The sequence below is a fragment of the Mytilus californianus genome, unplaced genomic scaffold (assembly GCF_021869535.1).
Source record: "Mytilus californianus isolate M0D057914Y unplaced genomic scaffold, xbMytCali1.0.p SCAF_3, whole genome shotgun sequence".
Taxonomy (NCBI): domain Eukaryota; kingdom Metazoa; phylum Mollusca; class Bivalvia; order Mytilida; family Mytilidae; genus Mytilus; species Mytilus californianus.
Genome location: NW_026262679.1, coordinates 26,130,076 through 26,149,380, shown reverse-complemented (window position 1 = coordinate 26,149,380; position 19,305 = coordinate 26,130,076). Strand labels below are relative to the sequence as shown.

Below are 19,305 nucleotides of genomic sequence, written 5' to 3'. Positions count from 1 at the left end.
ATGTAACTATGTGTCATAATTTATAGGTATATAGCTGAACATACCTTTGCTAATAGTTTGAGATCAGTGGCTGTTTCTCCAGTCAGCAAAACTACTTTCTTACCCAATTGTTGCCCAAATTTCACCTGCCACTCAACGTACATCTGCAAAATAAATAGAAACACATCATTGTTGAAATCCTGTATCATATATCCTTTATCACATACCCTGCACAAATCCCTGTTTTGAATACTTGCAGAATCACCATATTTTAATGTAAAATGAAGTGAACATATGTATTGCATTCTGTACCATCCCTCAGACTCTCTTGTAGCTTGTTTCAGATGAGTGTATTTTAGATATACATGAGTTCCACTCAAGCAATTATAGGTTGGACAAATGAAACAGAGGGCATCTTTTAAATAATATCTTCTTTTTTTTTAAAGGAGTAGGTCCAGTAAGACCCCTTTTTGGACCCAAAATATAGCAGTTTTACAAAATTGTTAAAATGTAAACTTTTAGCTGTTTATTGGAAAGTAGAATACTTCTGCTACATAAATATGGGCAGTTTTTGACAATACAATGCATATATATTGGGTACTAGCATCATTAAGTCATGCTAAATTACTGAAATCTTCTCAAATTTAGCATTTGAGTTAAATTTTAAACAGTTTCCGTCTTAAATGGAAGTGGCCGCATTTGTGTTCATTCTTAATATTTAAATGCAAGTTGTATTTGATGATAATACATAACATATATAAAGGTTGAGAGTGAACACGGATGCGGCCACTTTCATTTTTGACAAAAACCATCTGAAAAGTGACATATTATGGCATATTTGATAGATATTTCATATTTAAGCTTGAATCTGAGCGTCTTTAATGATAAAATCAGTTCAAATCTGTCACATAAACTAATTGAATCGACTGAAGTAGACACTTAAGTGTTTAAAAAGTGACCAAAATCTTTCATCAGATGAACCTGAAATTTGAGGCCAAAATCGGCCCTTACCGGACCTACTCCTTTGCATTTGTAGAAAGCATATACCAAATTAATTAATAACTTTTTGTTTTTATCTACATGAAGTTGATTGAATTGGTAAAATAAAGTGGCAATTCATACACAAGTTTATATTTGTATATCAGGCATCAAGAATAAGCTTACCTGTTGTGCAAGGGCTTCCAGTGGGGTAACAAAAACACATCTCCCATCTGGACTCTGTGAAAACAATCTGAGTAAAGCAAATTCTGCACAGATTGTTTTCCCACTCCCTGTTGGTGCCCCAACAAACACATTGTCATCACTGTTGTAGATGGCATTAAAAACTGAAAGTGCAACATAACATTTTTTTAATTAATCATTTTTGGAAATAACATTTGCACTGCATAGTATTTTAATCTTCACTGTTCTTTCTGAGTCCTTGCCTAAAACCTTTCTGCAACTTTCATGATAATGATCAACAAAACAACACAGTTTCTTTCACAGATGCAAACAATATTGTGAGTGTACTACAAAATATTTCAAACGCTGAAGTTCTTCAAGTATAGCTTTGTATTGTCATATGGGTGCTTTAAGAAGTAGCAGGTAGCACTCTTATAAATCTTTCTAGTTAGTAAATCTATGGCTTTAATTGTTCAAGCATAATCAATTTGACTTCATTATCCTACCTTGTGTCTGAATAGGATTGAAGAATGGAAATTTATCACTGTACAGAGTTTCAAACTGTGGATTCCTAAGAGCAGAGACTGGAAGTGGCTGTAGATCTAACAACTCAGTGGGTGGTGGATACTTCTCAGGAAGGATTAAATGTCTGAAGGATACTGGTAACTGGGTCTCTGCAGCTGAAATCATGTATATTTATAATACTATAGGGTTGACATATTTTAATGTACATTTGTATACATTGAAGATCTGTTATTGTACATTTTGTAAGAATCTTTACAACGAAAAAATGCATCTGACTTTATATGATACATGTACTTCTGTGGTGTAAAAATTAATAAACTGTTAACACAGAGATATGTCTCGCCTATTTGTTATTTTGATAATGCGAATGTTGAAATTAAAATAGCAATACTTTATTAATATGTAAGTCATGCAAATATTCAAAGTCAATGAACCATGACTGAAGGTACAGGGCTAAACAATCTCCATGGAAATGAGATGTGCCAATACTAATACAACTGTATACCAAATACCACTGAAATCTCACAAGTCGTTCCCTTTAAACAAACACAAACATTAACTTGTAAACTATGTAAAAGTTTCAAAGTCAATGAACCATAATGAGGATGTGGGTTTATCTAATCTCAATGGAAATGAAATTTGCAAATGCCAATACATTTGCATACCAAATACATGTATCATTGACTTAACATTAGTGGTTCATCTTAAACTGACCAAATCACAAACTAATACATGTCAACTAAGCAAAGTTTAAAAGTCAATAGACCATGACTGAGGGGGCGGGGCCAAATAATCTCTGTGGTAATGAGATGTGTCAATGCTAATACAACTGCATACCAAATATCATTGACCTACCACTAGTGGTTCACCATAAACTAGACCTAATCACAAACTAATACATTGTTGACGACGCAAAAGCCGCCGCTGACTCCGGAAACAGCATACCTATGTCTCGCTTTTTGACTCCGTCAAGGCGAAACAAAAACCATCTTAACGGACTCTCTTCATATTCATTGTTTTATTGCAAAAGAAAGGCACATGTAACCCTCTTTTGTAAATTCAGTTGATAAGTTGCTATCTCACTGACATTTACCCAAAAAAATTTAAAAGCCTTACATCTTAATTACTTTTCTTTCAAACAAACTTACCTAGCCATCTGTCTGACACAACTCTGATGAAATATTGTGGTGGTAAAGGTTCAAAAACTGGGACAAAGAATTTTACTACATGTTCATCAGCTGCAAATTTGCTGAAAAAGAAATAAAAGCATAATAATATCTAATTTTTTTCTTTGCCAAGATGTATATTGGAATAGAACCAAACAAATATTGTGCAAATATTTGAGCTTTTGTAAGATAGACTTTTTTACGAAAAAATAGTGGCAATTTTGATGTTTTACTTTTAAGGTGAAAGTGGTTGGATTCACTTACTTACTTCCATCTATTTTGCTGTAAAAAAAACCTTCAATTTGATAAGAAATGTTATCTACCTTTTGGATTGACAGCTCAGAAAAAAACATATGTGCATAAATGGTCTTACCTTTTCAAAAGAAAGTATTCATGATGTAAAATCACTTCACTGTCAACATCTTCTACTAAAATCCAAAATGCCTAAAACATATACATGTTTATTATTAGTATGTATCATCATAAATAAGATAATATAATGATGATGGAAAATGGATCAGTCTGAGTCAAGTTATTGTGTACATTGTATATGTGTTTTATTTGCCATGGTGCAGAAAAGGAATATACATTGTATATGTGTTTTATTCTCCATGGTGCAGAAAAGGAATTACATTGTAATACACAACATGTTATGGGTTATCTGAAAAATAAGTTGTTGTAAAATTGATTCAAAATCTTAAATTTTTTTTCATTGTTTCTTGGGATGTGGATAAAATTAATCTAAATACTAAATTTTATCTACTCTGAAAGGACAAGAAAATGAAATTGCGAATTTGTGTACCATCAAAATAGTTAGTTTTTCCTAAATCCAAAAAAATTGATACCAATTAAAATAGCTGACCTCACAGTAATTAATTGTTTAATAATAATTCTCTACCTCTGACTGTCCATGTATTTTCTCTTCCCACTGGAAGTCAGGAGCTATTGTCAGTTCTACCTTTAAAGTAGACCTTGTAATTGGTTGCACATGAACTGATAGATCAAGCTTTGGGAACTGATGCACATATTTATGTATTATCTTTCCACTCTTTGCAACTCGAACAAGTTCTCCAATCTCATGTGGATTTAAATCATACAGTCTCTCAAAGGGGAAATTTTTCTTCTCTATTTTCTTGATAATTTCTATAGGCATCTTCCTGTCAACAAACTGTCGTAGAGGACACATAGACTGCCACCTGAAGGAAATATTCCAAACAAAATTCATTTCTTTACTGATTCAGTAAAAACAGACTTTTGGTTAAATTTTAAGCAAGGATGGGAAATTTATTGAAAACAGTCATAAGATATAGTCAAACCTGTTTAACCCTGCAACATTCTTTACGTGCCTGTCCCAAGTCCAGAGTCTATTGATTTTCGCTGGTTACTGTCTGCCATATGTGTTTTACATTTATGGTTTCAAGCATTTCTCTTTTAAATTATTTCAAGTTTTGCCATGATGAGACCTTTTATAGCCTTCTATGTGGTATGGGTTTTGCTCATTGTACCATGACCTTAGTTGTTTGCTTCCACATCTTTGTTCTCTGTTGGATAGTTGTCTCATTGGCAATCATGCTACATATCCTTATTTTAATACTTAACTAAACATCATAAGAACCCAAGAATTTGTTTGGATTAGACAGGTGCACAGTTTATACAGGTTAACAATATATAATGATGTTGGTACAGAGGGTTTCTGGAGCATTTCTGGTTTAGACAGGTTTCATATTAAGTCAGGGTTTGGTTTTGACAGGTTTTACTGTGGTATCATTTTTTTTTTTTTGTATTTGTGTAAGTTTTTCACCTTGAATGTACAGTAACACTTGAATGATGGTTTATTATCTACTACTAAGGTAGTTTATTAATACTAGTCAGCAAAATTTTACTTGGCTTTCTAAATCATGTGGCAGCCCTTATTTTCTTGTTAATTTTAGAAAATACTTAAATATGGATCAGAACATAACTATATGATAAAGACTTACATTCTTTTGTTGACCATTTTACATAAAGCCAGAGCTTTGTCTGTAAGCTGTGCCCATCCTCTATGTAGGACAATCTCAAAGATAGCTCTAATCAATCTGCCTGCTGACTGGGTAATAAATACCATATCAGACATCAAGGCAAATCCTTCTAACTTCAACTGTGAAATGTATGCTTGGAGTAACACATTCACCTTAAATGAAAGATATCAAATGTTATTTAATTTTATATATTTATCTCTCTCATTGGTGTACACTTTCATATCACACTTAGCCAGGTGGCTAAAAATAACGCAAACCACACTTGTTTAAATTTTACCATGTAATTAACTGGTAATTTCAGGTGCTATGATTGGTAGCTAATTCATTAAGAAGTAAAATTATTGATAGCTTTGAAGGCAATAGTGTAATCATTGTTCTATCTGATCACATGTTCTTTACACAAGAAAGACTGAAATACATTTAGGGGAAGCATTGTATAGATTTAGTTAAATTTATGGAGAAAACAATTATTTTGTAGGAAATTCTTTTCAAACATCTTTATTTACTGGATCTTAAATAGATAACAACAATAGTTAACATACTTTGGCACTTGATTCTTCAATACTTTCTTTGATCGGTATTGGCACTCTTTCTAATAATTTTAGAAGTTCTAGTTTTTCTTCCTACAAACAATACACAAAATCAAATTATTAACAAAAAGCATTAACAAATAAACACTATTCTATTGAGAAAATAATACAGAAAAGAAATCAAATGGCAATTGTTGAAACAATAAAAACATAGGATTTTATATCAATTTGCTAAAATTAAAATATAGGTTTGATTTTTTGGCTAATGTTCTATATAATCAGGCCAAATGTTTTTTCTACTATATTTCTAGTTATCAAATCACCTTACTTATTTCCACTTGACCTAATTATTTATATTTATTGCAGATCATCAAAATACATACATATCCCTTCAAAAGTTACATCTGTTTTTGTGTGTTTCAAACTAACAACATAAAATATCTGAACTAAGGGAGATAATTTAATGCTAAAACTTTGTTTTTGGATTTTTATGTGCATTATAGTTGATATACAAAGTTGAAAACATCACCAAGACAATGGCAATACATTTGGAAAGACCTTAAAATTTATATAATCAGTGATTTTGATTCTTTGATCTTTGATTTTCCATTTCTATAGCAAACATGTACTTCTGTCCAATAAAAAATGACTTAAAAACACAAGGAAACAAATTCTGACCTGAAACACTTATTAATTTTAGATAACATCAATTTCAAATTTAACATTTTCTCAATTTCTTTACCTCTCTAACAGCAATGTACTTGAACTCTGAAGACAATGAAAACACCCTAAACAATTCTATCTCACTCAGTGTAGGTTTCAACAATTGGTTGTACGTAGATACTGTCTCATTTGTCAGATAATAGTGACTAGCTATACGTCCTAATTCTGTACTTAGAAACTGCCCAGTCTTCTTGTCATACTTAATCAAGTTATTTTTATCCAGTGCTAAGGCGGCTGTATGTATAATATCTTTACGTCTTTGTTGTAACAGTGGATCATCCTTCAGTTGGTCATGGCTGACACCATACAGAGATGGAGATCGCAGCATTCTGATATATAAATATGTATATCCTGCAAAGTATAAGAACTAGCTTTTATAATGTTGTAATCAAATGTCATATTAAACTCAGAAGTGTAAAACACTTTAAAAGTATGTTTAGTGATTAAAGATATTTAAACAATCAACATGATATCTATACTGGAAGATAATGAACATCCAATGTGTCTTAGGTAGCTGTAAGCATTCTTTGTTACAGTTGTGCTTATATTGTTTTTTTTTTTGTTATCACATAACTTTGTTTCTGTTATCTGTAATAATTACATAATTGACTGAACACTTTAACTATACTAATGTTTATAGTGTGTTTTCTCTTTCCATTTGGTATTTCATTGAGATAATAGGTTTAATGAGTACTCACATAACCCAACTTAAAGCTTAATATATTGTAAGGATAAATTCAGCTTTAGACGTTTGTTGGTTTTTTGTTTTGTTAAATTGAGTTGTTGGGTTGCTGTCTCACTATCAAAAAACCCATATATTAAATTTGTATATTTGATTTAAAATATCTTAAATTAAATGAACCAATATTCTTTATATTAACTCTCCAATATCATGCAGATTAACAGTCAGATGTATTCTGAAATTATTCTTTGATTCATTTACAAATAGGACAAAGTGAACAATGAACTTAATGTATCTATACTAACCTAACCAGTCAACAGCATCTTTGACACTTTGAACAGTACCCAGCACTACCTCAGCATTCAACATGTCTGGTAACTTACTGACAAACTGACTTTCTATAGGCAACTACAAAATATAACAGTGCACAAATTTTATCAAAATACACAAGCAACTCATAAAATATCAAAAATACAAGTATAATTTATTGTGATTTGAAAATAAATGTCAGTAATACTTGATATACGTTAAGTCTGAGTGGTTACTGCTGTTATTCAGTATTTACAAAATTCTATATTTTATCCCCTAGTAACCAATAACGTTTAGTCCCTATTAAGTCTATAAGAGAGAAATTCCTTACACTAAATGTAATCAATTCCATAATTAGGGACACCTTTGATCTTCTTGTAAAGTGTAAACTATTAGTTTATTTCTGAAGACCTTCCAACATGACATGATGAACAACAATAAAATTTTCTAATTTAACAGTAATTAACTTCCTACGTAGGCCTATCTGGTTCTCCTAATTTCTGTTAGAATTGCAAATACATAAAGTATGACAATTTAAACTTTAATGAAGTTATTCCATGTGTCTATGTTGGTAACACAATGAAAGCTATATTGAAGCCTACCTGTTGGTTCATCAGAGACAGGTAATACTGTAGTTCACTGTGGTTAGTGATCATGATACCCTCACCCTTAGTGTCATACTGTGGACGTCCTGCTCTACCTATCATCTGTAATAAACAACAGTAAATAATCATATTGTAGAATTTCCAGACTCAAACCATTTAAGCGAATCATGTAAATCAAGGGTTGTTTCTATTACTGATACAGTTCCATTATGTACTTAAAAATATTAAGGAAGCATTAATGTTTAAGTAAAGTGACAATATATGTTCATGCATCTAAACTGTTAAAGTAACTTTATTGCTTTTCAAAACCTTTGTTCTTTGGACAAAAATGCAAGATGGTTAATAGCAAGAAAGATCAAAACCTGTAGATTTCAATTTATACAAACTATACATACCTGCATAACATCTAGAGCACTGAGTTCCACCCATCTACCTTTCTCAGGACTGTATATCTGTGTTCCTTTAATGATGACAGTATGTGCAGGCAAGTTAACACCCCAAGCCAGAGTAGATGTAGATACTAACACTTGAATATGTCTGTCTGCAAACAAATCTTCTACCAGGATACGGTCAACTCTAAATAACATATTAATTATATGTAGTAAAGTAGACAAAAATAATTCAAAATTAGCTCATGATTTATATACTCATATGATGTTAAATAAATTCATTAATATAAAACATTAAAAAAACTTATTCCAATACCAAATTCTTCAACTTTTAAAAGATGCCAGCAGATTTTCAAAAGCTGTCTGTCCTGATCCTAACCAATCAAAATATATTATGTTTTCATATTTTAGTAAGTAAGTTAATTTTATTTTAAGTTGGCATACATGTACACAATAAACACAATTTCTGATGTGCTCTTTAACCGACCATCAATGCTCCAAAAACAGTGAAGAAAAATAACCATTCATACATGTATTACAAAAATTACTTTCCTGCCTACTGTAACAGTACTATCATATGAATCCAAGACCACAGAATTCTCAACCAGAATGACTTCATAAGTTAGTTTAAGTAGAACATATTATATTTGCAACTTACTTAGCCATTCCTGCATGATGTATAGCAAATCCATATGGTAAAAGATCTTTGAGTTCCATATTCTGAAATCACATAAAATGTAACACATCAACTATTTCTCTGCATATATCACAACATATTTTAACAAAAAAGCAGGTAAAAACTGCACACAGATTTTTAGAAAAGATTGTTAATTTTCATATCATTCTAATGCATAATTTTGAATGAACAAGCATTCTGTGAGTATTGAAGGCAATAAATAGTCCCCTACCGGTTAAAAATTCATTATACTAGAACAAAATGCTAACTTGATCTATAACTTGTCATGGTGTAAACTATATAACAAATATCAAGTCAATATCTTCAAGCATGACGAAAAAAAATGTGGTAAAGTGATTATTTGAGTGAATTTTCTAAGTCCAAGGACCATGACTCTGCACAAAATCATCAGACTGGAACAAAATTCGAACTTGATCTCTAACTTGTCATGATAAAACTATATACCAATTATCAAATCAATATCTTTAAGCATGACAAACAAAAGTGCTGAAAACTGATTATTTGAGTGAATTTTCTAAGTTCAAGGACCATAACTCTGCACAAAATCGTCAGACCGGAACAAAATTCAAATTAGATCTGTAACTTGTCATGATAAAACAATACATCAAATATCAAATCAATATCTTCAACCATGACGAAAAAAAGTGTGGAAAACTGATTTGCCGGACTGAAGGATGGACAGACAGACAAGACAGACAGACGGACCGAGTGCAAACCTAAAGTCCCCTTTGACTTCATTGGTAGTCACCTAATCACCTAATTTTTCACATTATGTCTGCTTAAAATATTATTTGGGTTTAATGTTTGCTTTTTCATTCATCCATGCAAAAATTATATGAATTTCAAGAAAAAAAAATTTAACACATAATTTTCATCTGTGCTTTATTTGTTAATAGACATATTTGGCAAATGGGCATGAATTCCATAGCAAGTAATCTTTATCCAGGATCCCAAATAAACTAAGAATTTCAAGGTATTTACAAGTAAAAGTGAATCTCTTTTTTTTTGTTTTAAGAATGAATTTAGAATTTTCTATAACAGTTAATTTAACCTTAAAATAACCTTCATTATAGATGTGCGTGTCCCAACTTAGGAACCTTGACAGTTAATGTTGCTGTCTAGTTTTGTCCATTAAAATTTAGTGTTAGTATCAGATATTTGTGATAAGCACTGTGTGATGACCTCTATATATCTATTTTCCATAACATGTGTTGTTGAATTGCTGTCTCATTCATATTGACCTCACTTCTTTTATTCATTTTAGAATCTAAAATTGCAATCAAAGGGCTACTTTTAAAATAATTCTATAAGCAAATTTCAAGTGAACATTTTGACATTTAGCTTGGATGTCCCAGTAACTTACCTTGACTTGTTCTGCTTCAGTTCTCAATACAGCAGTAGAAGCTGAATATTCCTTGAGGAACAATCCTAATGTATCCTTCTCTAAACACATGTCTCTAATGGCTCTCGCTGTTTTACCCGTCTCTTTCCGTGAGTGAACAAATATCAGCAACTAAAACAGAAAGGGGTCTCCATTTTATTACTATTGCATTGCTAAACAAAGTTTGAAAGAATAATAATGAACAGCTGTACTAGAAAAATAACTTATTATTTGAGGATAAAATTCACATGTGAATAGATCTTTTAAAACTGTCTGTGACAAAGGAACAATCAGGAATTTCATTGCAAGTTTCAAATTACAAGGGAAGATATTACCTGCAAAAGGAACAAACAAAAGAAAGGGTTGGCTTAAATCTTCTGTTTGATGAAGGTAATTAGCTGATGCTTTATTCCAGATGAAGAACTGCAGATCATTTTCTAGCATTTTGTGTAAAATAAAACATTTCTTTTCTCTAAATCTTTTGAATGTTTTTTATCATTCCATCAAAGGACATCACCTCAAACATGGAGTTGGAGAAATTTGTGATGAGAAAAATGTCATATTGGAATACATTATAATACCTGATTTTTTCCAGCATGCTCCATTACTTTTTCATAGACAATATCATTCATGATCTGAAACCTTTTTACAGCCTTCTTCTCTGTGATACCAATAAACTGTTGTTCCAGAGGTACAGGACGGTAACAGTTGTCAAAAAAGTACAAGCCCTCTGCAGGGTCTACACGGAGGAATGTAGCTACATCTTCATAGTTAGGTAGTGTAGCACTAAGTCCTACTAATCTCACATCTTCTTGGGTTGTTTCTACATTACGAATGGTCCTGAATCAAAAACAATATTTCTTAAAATATCAAATTTAAATCTGATATTAAACATAGGTACTGTAAATACAGAAGTTTTTAACTAATTTTAAAAAGAAATGATACAGGTAATCATCAAACTAAATAAAACTATAACAACATGATTTTACATTGCATTCAATAAAATTTGAATTCAAAGCTGGTCATTAGGAATTTGAAACACACATCCATTATTTTCTGACTATACAATATAATTTTGTAATATATGAGCTGCGTTGGATAGAAATTGACCTTATGCAAGTGCACGTATACATGTACATGTATATACATATACTTTAATTGGTTTTGGAACATTCAAATACAATATAAAAGATGAATTTTTGTCTGTTTTGTATAGGGTTCTTATATCAACTTAATTTCAAAACAGTTAGAGACTTTGCATAAAGATTTTTTTTCAACCCGAAATAAGTTAACAGATGTATATTGATAATGACAGATATTCATTTGCATAAGGTTGATTTCTATCCGATGCAGCTCATATAGAATCTTTAACTACTGATATAAATCTCAATTCCATGATATCTTCCTTCAATGGGATTTCTTCATTTTTACATTTATACCTGAAGAAAATGTAAATTTGGATAATTTTGTTTCAAGAAAAAGTATATAAGGGTTGTACAAAAAAAATATTTGAAGATCATTTATTTTTATAATAGTTAGAATAAGTAAAGAATATTCAATAAAATAAACAGTTTTTTAGCTGAAGTTTTTCTTTCTGTTATTCATATTCAAATGATAATATCCTTAAACTGGTTAAAATGATATTTCAATCTCGCATCCTATCATCTATAATTAACGGCTTTATCATTTCGTTTTTTGTTTTTATATTGAAGGTTTTTACCTGGCAACAAGAGCTTCCAGAACTGGTCCCCTGTCATCATGCAACAGATGTATTTCATCCTGAAATAAAAAATAAGAGATCAATGATTGACAAGTTGAATAGTTTTGTTTGATGCCATATCCTATATAACCTCTTTGTAGTCAACGGTATTCTTGGGGTAAAAAGTTGTTTTTTTTTTGGGGGGGGGGGGGGGGGCTAATAAATTGTTAAAGATGTGTATCTCAAGCTTATCCTTTGCTTTACAATTTTTTTTGGAACATTTATGTTTTCCCATTCAATATCCTTTCCTTCTTCAATTTCTTCATTCACATATTTGCACAAAGTATTTGATATCTTTTTAAAAATCGTTTCTGGCCAACAAGTGTTGATATAATCTGATTGAACCAGAACATGTCAAAGGGCTACAATAAAGTAAATATAAATAAAAAAAAATGCCAATCAGGAACAAAAACTTGCTCTATTTTTTCCAGTGCAAACAAAGATAAGACTGAGGTGTTGTTAACCTGTACTTAGTAAGATGATCAGATTAACAAACTGTGTGTATAAATTGTTTTACAAAAAGTATCTTATTATAAGTTGATACAAATCTTTAAACTATACTTACAAAGATCATCAACCTTACAAGCTGTGTGTAAGACCTTTCTCCACCTTTTCTTGTTATAATGTCCCACTTCTCAGGTGTACATACAATAATCTGTGTTTCATTTATTTGTTCCTTGGTAAGCTGATGATCTCCTGTCAACTCGGCTACTTTAATTTTATAATGTGCTAATCTCTGCAAAAAGAAACAAAAGAGTTAGTTTTCTCTATTCACTCATGACAAGGTAACATAATAATTTCAGCCAAAATTAAATAATATCAGAAAACAAGCTTTTGATATAAAATATAAGTCAACACTTAACGTAAGGCTGAAGCTATTGTTAATTTTGATATTTTAACATTTTAACATTTTCTACACCAATATTTTCTCCTACAGATTAATAAACATATCATTACAGCTCAGTAAACATACTTAAATATATATAAATCAGGCCGTTAGTTTTCTTGCTTGAATTGTTTTACATACGTTCTGTCAGAGACCATTTATACACATAGCTTGCCATGCAGTATAGGCTTTACTCATTGTTGAAGGCTGTACTGTGACCTATAGTTGCTAACTTCTACATCATTTGGTCTCTGGTTTCATTGGCAATCATACTTATACTTTTTACATTATATACTTTCTCACTCATTTGCCCTTTGCAATAAAAAATATTTTTTCTAAAATATTTTGTATTAGGTATGTGAACCCACAAAATGAATTAAATATCTGTTAGAACATTCAAACCTAAACCAATACATACCTTTCCAAAACTGCCAACCATTTCCTGTACTAGAGATCTCATGGGAGCTACATAGATAATTTTGAACTCATCTGTATTGATTGTTCCATCTGGGTTCACATGTTTACCAATCTCTCTCAGCATACACAACAAAGCTACATTGGTTTTACCTGCTCCCTGTTAAATATACATGTATGTACAATGCATTAATATATAAACAAATATAGGAATAATAGAAAATAAGTGGCCTAAATGCATAAAATATCATCCTTTTCCTGTTTTGAATGTTTAAGTGAAATGCAGTTTATATACTTTTAGCTCAATTTTTGTCTTTTAAAAATATCAAGGATGCTTACTTTTTTCTAATTTATTTGTTATGAAAAAGGCTGCAACTTAAAAAGGCTTTATAATATTTGCTACTGTAAGTTTTTCTAGTAGACTTCGAAAAAAGATTAATGAGGACTAACTGAATACAAAATAAGGAAATAAAACACAAAATTTTCAAAAATATCAATAATTTAGGGCTATCTTTTGTTTCACCAGTAAATATACTTACAGTAGGAGCACACAGCAGGATATTCTGGCTAGACTCAATGGCAGCTTTGAATAGTCTACTCTGTATTCTGTTTAAACAGGCAAATCCATCAAATGCTGGCTGTGCATACTTTGGTAGTTGGTCAATAGGCACCAAAGACTGAATATACACAGAGAAACCAATAAGTTAATACATTAAAACAACAAAATATTGGGAACATAATTTGACTGAGATTTTCTTCAGGTGTTAGGTTTACGAAGGTATTAAGAAGTTACTTGTAGTTTTTAGTTAAAGAATACCCTACTCATAATTTTATGTATCAGAAACAGTACGTAGGTATCTGTCAGATAAAAATAAAAAAGCACTAACACATTACAAATCATCACTGCAAAGTGGCAGACAATAACTGGCCTATAAGTATCACAGTGGAATTTTTGTATCATACAAATAAAGGCATTCAATAACTATTTGTTAGTGGATATATTTCATGTTATTTGCAGTTTGGACAGCAGAGAAATCAGATTAGTTAAAAGTGTTTGAAATTCTATGGATCTGAAATGCATAATTAAACATTCCAAAAACATTACAAAATACCAAAAATGTAATATTAATCAGTATTACCTCACCAGCTTCAAAAGTCTTTGGTTTTAGAGCTGGAACATGTACTTCTTCATATCCTATAAAAATAAAAGAAAAGGTTCAAAAACTTATTACTTTATTTGCAGTACATATGCTTTGATAGAAATCTTTATCAGCAATATGAATGTTGATAGTGAATTAACACAATCATTCAAAACAATAACTGCTGATACACCACAGTTTGTGAATTGCTAAAGACAAAGAACAGAGCTTTCAATAGAAGCCGGTAGCTGGGGGTTTTCTCTATCTATAGCACAAAAATCAGCCGGCTACTTTGCCCTAAAGTATATTGATGAAAATCACAAAAAAATGTTTAAGATAGAAATTGATATTTTGACAATAGTTCTATTTCTAACCTTGTCGTGTTTAAAATTAAACTTCTTTGTTGTGAATGCTTACATGTGCGAACAGGATCACTGTCAGTCTCTCTGTTAAAGTAAGTCTGTTGTTGTCATTCCAAGTATTGTTCGTAAGACCATACCTGATTGGCTGATCAACAAGTCCTTTATTTAACTGGACTATGATTGGTTTACTTTTTTTAGCATATCACGGCAAAACTTAAACAACGCAACATTACCCATTGGGTACAAAAAGTACAGAAACAAGGTGACTAATAAAAAAAAACTGGATGACAACTGATTAAATGAATTTCTAATTCTTAATTTGTTGTAACCATGGACAATGCTGATTTAAGTTTCCTTTTAATTGTTAATTAAATGCAAATGCATACCATATAAGAATAAGTTTGTTAAAGTTATGTATTCATTTTCCAATTTTCAGGATTAAAACAGAAACTTGCATACTTGTTTTTGACAGTTTTAGTGATAAATGTCAAAGCAGTCATTCAATTTTGTACTATGTATTTATTTAAGCAGTTGAGACAGAATTCTTTTTCCCTTTGAAACTTGTGAAATCTGTTTCTTCAAGAGCTTTCTGGTGTTAAAATGAAATGATAATCATGAGGACAGGTTCAGAAGAAAACAATAAATATACCAGTTTTAATGCCCTGTATCAAATGGCTTGTAAACTCTTTTCTACATGTTGAAAGTTCAATAAGAATTTGTTTTCAAAAATCTTTTTTTAGACAGTCCCATCTTGGTTTGTAATAACAGAAAATTTCTAAAAGCTTTGTTACCAAAATTCAAAATTTACAAAAAATTCCAAGAGGCAGTAAATGAACAACAGACACTAGCTTGGATGACTCAAAATTTTAAGAAGGTAATGTAAACCAAAATTCAATAAAAAGTGAAAACTTCACACAAAAATATGGCAATCTGAAAGTTGTAATTATGTGCCAGGAAACTGTCAGAATGCAGGATTTTGCTTTAAAAAAAAAAACCCAAGACCCCTGGCCGTAAAAGGCGGTGAGCAAGCTCCCCAAGGCGGACAGCAAAAATTGGTGGGTTGGCTACTTTCTGGTTTCAGCCTCCTACTTTAATTTCTAAAAAGCCCCTGAAGTAAATAGTCTTTATATTCATTCGCTGCTGAGCTCACACGTTAACACCACTAAAATGTGTTAGTAAAAAAAGACCTTTGGCAAAAAAAGTTAAGTAGCAGTGGGTATTGCTGTGTGTTTGTTTATTCTATATTGGCTAGAGGTATAGGGGGAGGGTTGAGATCTCACAAAACATATTTAACCCCGATACATTCCCCATTTCCATTCTCAATTCTAGTTCTGAATTGCAGGATAACCAAATATCAGTTTTATGATCAGGGTAAAGTTCAGACCCTAATTATACTTCAGTCTTTTGTGCATACGCAAAAACACAATGTTTAAATATTTTCTTTTCTTGCAAACCTTTCTTTCAGAAATAAATGTTTGAAGAAACATAGTAAAAGGTGATGGTATGTAGTAGTCTTACCTTTTCTCTGTTTTCTGTACGAACCATCAGGAAGCTGACATCTTTTATTTGCCATGAAATGACTTCCCTGTGCAAATGTCAAATCATCTAGATCTAAGGTCTGTACATAGCCTAAATTTTGCTACAAAGAAAAATTATAATATGCTCAACATATAAAATATTAAAACTTTTAAAATTCCCCGAGATGTTATATTTGACCATACAAGTAATAATTTCATTACACAATCAATGTTCTATTTTAGGCTTCAAATAATGCCAAAACAAACATACGATTAAAAAATATCAAAAGAAATAATACAAAAGAATGTCTAAGATATGTTTGACATACAGCAATGCTTATGTTCAGATTCAAAAACTATTTGAAGAAATGGGGGTTTAAAGTAAAGAATCATGCAATTGAATGATTATTTTAAAATTCTGTATCTAAATTAAATGTAACAACTTTTTTGTTTATTTTCCCTTTCTTCTAAAAAAAATAATTCATTTACAGAAGTGTAACTATTATCTAAATTTTATGTAACAACTAATTTGGTTAACTTTCTCTTTCTTATAGAGATGATTTATTTTTAGAAGTCGTAATAATACTAATGTATTTTGTTTTTAAAATTTAGAAAATGCATCTTTCCCCTTGAGATTGATTAAGAACCTTTTGCTCATCTGTATCCATAGCTTGTATATCAGCAGCTACACGTGATTGTCTAGCTTGTTGCCGTCTAGCTCTCTCCTCTGATACAATATCCTCTTTGTCTGTTGCGCCTAAAGCATGTAGGAATTTTGCCAGCTCTGGATCATTTGACATTTTCTCCTCTATTTTCTTCTTCTCAGCCTCGGTCTGTGCAGAAGCCAGTAATGTACAATAAAGAACTGAAAAAGACCAATAAACTCCTTGCATTTAAGCAAAAATAAATTCAGATTTCTAGTAAATAGTAAAAGAAAATTGTTCCATTAACTTCTTCTTAAATGAACGATATCAAAGTTGTATTAACAACAAAGAAAGAGTTTTTAAACTATACTAACATTAAAGTTCTTCAATCACTTATTAGTGATGTACAGAAACATAACAGGAAGACAAAAAAAATCATTAAGATATAGATGTCTTTTTTGTGTCATTTGTTTTAGGTTTTTATCTCACTGAAATTTCCCTAACATCATCCTTTACTCACTCATAAAATTCCTCTTATTCAATTCAATGTATGTGGGTTAGTTAACCAAAGAAACAGAACTTACTCATGTTCCTGTACTGTCTAATTGTTTTGATGAAATCAAATTGAGTAAATCCAAGTAATAATACCAACTGATTCTCAACTTCTCTGTCATCACTTGAGGTCTGAAATTATCACATAGATTATCTCTGTTAAAGATGTCATACTGATAAAATAAATGACTGCAACTAACTCCAACAGCTCCAGTGTCAGTCATAGAAAAGATAATTCTGGTATTAATTCAAAAGGATTTTTGTTGTTGTCTATCTACATAAAGCTAATATGCTTTCTTTTCCTAGTGTAAAGACTACATGAACATATCTTTCAATATTCATTTGTTCTTTTCAGAAAATTTAATAATTGGTTTTGACAATGCAGACTGTTGTTTAACAAGTATATTTAAAGACAGTAGATAACATTCATATTTCTGTGTAAAGAAGTTAAATCCAGACAACTGCGGAAAAATACTATTAATAGATTTTAAATATAAAAATTGGCAATGAATTTTGTTAAATTCTATACATTTTTAAAGAAATGTCAAAGCCAAGTGTACAGTCATATATGCTTTTGAAATGAAGATCATTCCTGGAGCTTGATGTCTCAACTTTCACATCAAAATGATAACCAGGATTTTCTATATTGATTTCCAACTCTGATTTTTATAATGGAAACTGACCTTTGTGATTACCAAAATTATTAAGAAATTCCTTAATTCCAATACTAATACAGTATCCTTTATGACCACATTTTTTTTCAAGTAGAAGCAATTTTAAAACTATATACATCCTTACTTTCAATATATCTAATATTTCTCCAGCTTTAGTTTGAGCCATGGTGGGATCATCCGTATAACCTTTACTAAGTTTTCTCTGTAACCAGAAAGCATCAATGTCCCGAGGATGGAGCCCTGATTCAGATTTTCCTCCTTCTTCACGTCTTTTTTGTAACTGAAATTCAAATTTGTTAAATTTTCATGGTCAGAGTATTTCAAAAAGAGAAATTTATAATCTCCAAAAGTTACTTTATGTACAAAACTTAATTTACAAGACTGAGATGACTCTAACTTTACTTTTGTCATTTCAAGAAAACATGGAAACTTACAAGTAAACAAAAAATATTTGAAGAAAAATTATTTTAAACTAAAAATCAAATAACTTCTTATTATTTTCAAAGCAATTCAAAGTTTGACATTATTATTCTATGACTTTTCATTTTGACTCCTTCAATTAACCAGAAAATTTAAATGATGCTTATTTGAAGCAAAATAATTGCTTAACTAGTATTTATCATAAGGGCTGTTCTTAAATTGGTTGTGGCATGAGTTGAGAGGCACTCAAATTAATTAATTTTGGGTGGTTGCATTTTTCTTAATAATCTGAAAGAATTATAAGTAAAATGTAACAGCCTTTAGGTAAAACTTACATTTGCAGTTAAAGTTGCATCAACTTCAGCTTCTACACCTTCCTCATCATCATCTTCAGCATCTTCTTCTTTAATTTCTCCTACTACATCAAAATCGTCCTAAAGAAACAGAAATACCTATCAATATAGATACTGTTTTTGTGTTTACAACATAAGTCCATAAAAAAACTACCAAAACAACTTAAAGTTAAGCTACACAAATCATGACAATAAAAAAACCAGGAGTAATCTTAGGTGCCCAGGAAGGTCACTTTTTCCTCCCCATATGCATAAGTAGAAAAGCATCTAATATTTTGAGGAATAAATGGACAACTTGTGTTACGATACTTATATCTTCATAAAGTTTAATTTTGCATTTTTAAAGTAAATTAAAGCTTGTAACAATGTGATAACATAATCATATTCTATTTAATTTGTTTTGTAACAACTGAACCCAAG

General features: G+C 30.8%; 1 protein-coding gene across 1 annotated transcript in view; it reads right to left on the bottom strand.

The window, feature by feature from the left end:
* LOC127734224 (U5 small nuclear ribonucleoprotein 200 kDa helicase-like) overlaps positions 1-19,305 on the bottom strand; it is a 45,812-nt gene that overhangs the window by 16,377 nt on the left and 10,130 nt on the right. The window contains exons 6-30 of the mRNA XM_052243991.1: positions 18,868-18,966; positions 18,237-18,392; positions 17,471-17,570; positions 16,890-17,107; positions 16,244-16,364; positions 14,364-14,419; positions 13,764-13,901; positions 13,229-13,384; positions 12,490-12,660; positions 11,886-11,944; positions 10,747-11,005; positions 10,148-10,297; positions 8,746-8,807; positions 8,094-8,274; positions 7,696-7,800; positions 7,090-7,192; positions 6,122-6,453; positions 5,392-5,472; positions 4,811-5,001; positions 3,730-4,027; positions 3,205-3,275; positions 2,814-2,914; positions 1,647-1,820; positions 1,144-1,304; positions 45-143 (exon numbers count right to left, since the gene is read on the bottom strand). Coding sequence (XP_052099951.1) covers positions 45-143; positions 1,144-1,304; positions 1,647-1,820; positions 2,814-2,914; positions 3,205-3,275; positions 3,730-4,027; positions 4,811-5,001; positions 5,392-5,472; positions 6,122-6,453; positions 7,090-7,192; positions 7,696-7,800; positions 8,094-8,274; positions 8,746-8,807; positions 10,148-10,297; positions 10,747-11,005; positions 11,886-11,944; positions 12,490-12,660; positions 13,229-13,384; positions 13,764-13,901; positions 14,364-14,419; positions 16,244-16,364; positions 16,890-17,107; positions 17,471-17,570; positions 18,237-18,392; positions 18,868-18,966 — 3,642 coding nt within the window. The remainder of the gene's footprint in view (positions 1-44; positions 144-1,143; positions 1,305-1,646; positions 1,821-2,813; positions 2,915-3,204; positions 3,276-3,729; positions 4,028-4,810; positions 5,002-5,391; positions 5,473-6,121; positions 6,454-7,089; positions 7,193-7,695; positions 7,801-8,093; positions 8,275-8,745; positions 8,808-10,147; positions 10,298-10,746; positions 11,006-11,885; positions 11,945-12,489; positions 12,661-13,228; positions 13,385-13,763; positions 13,902-14,363; positions 14,420-16,243; positions 16,365-16,889; positions 17,108-17,470; positions 17,571-18,236; positions 18,393-18,867; positions 18,967-19,305) is intronic.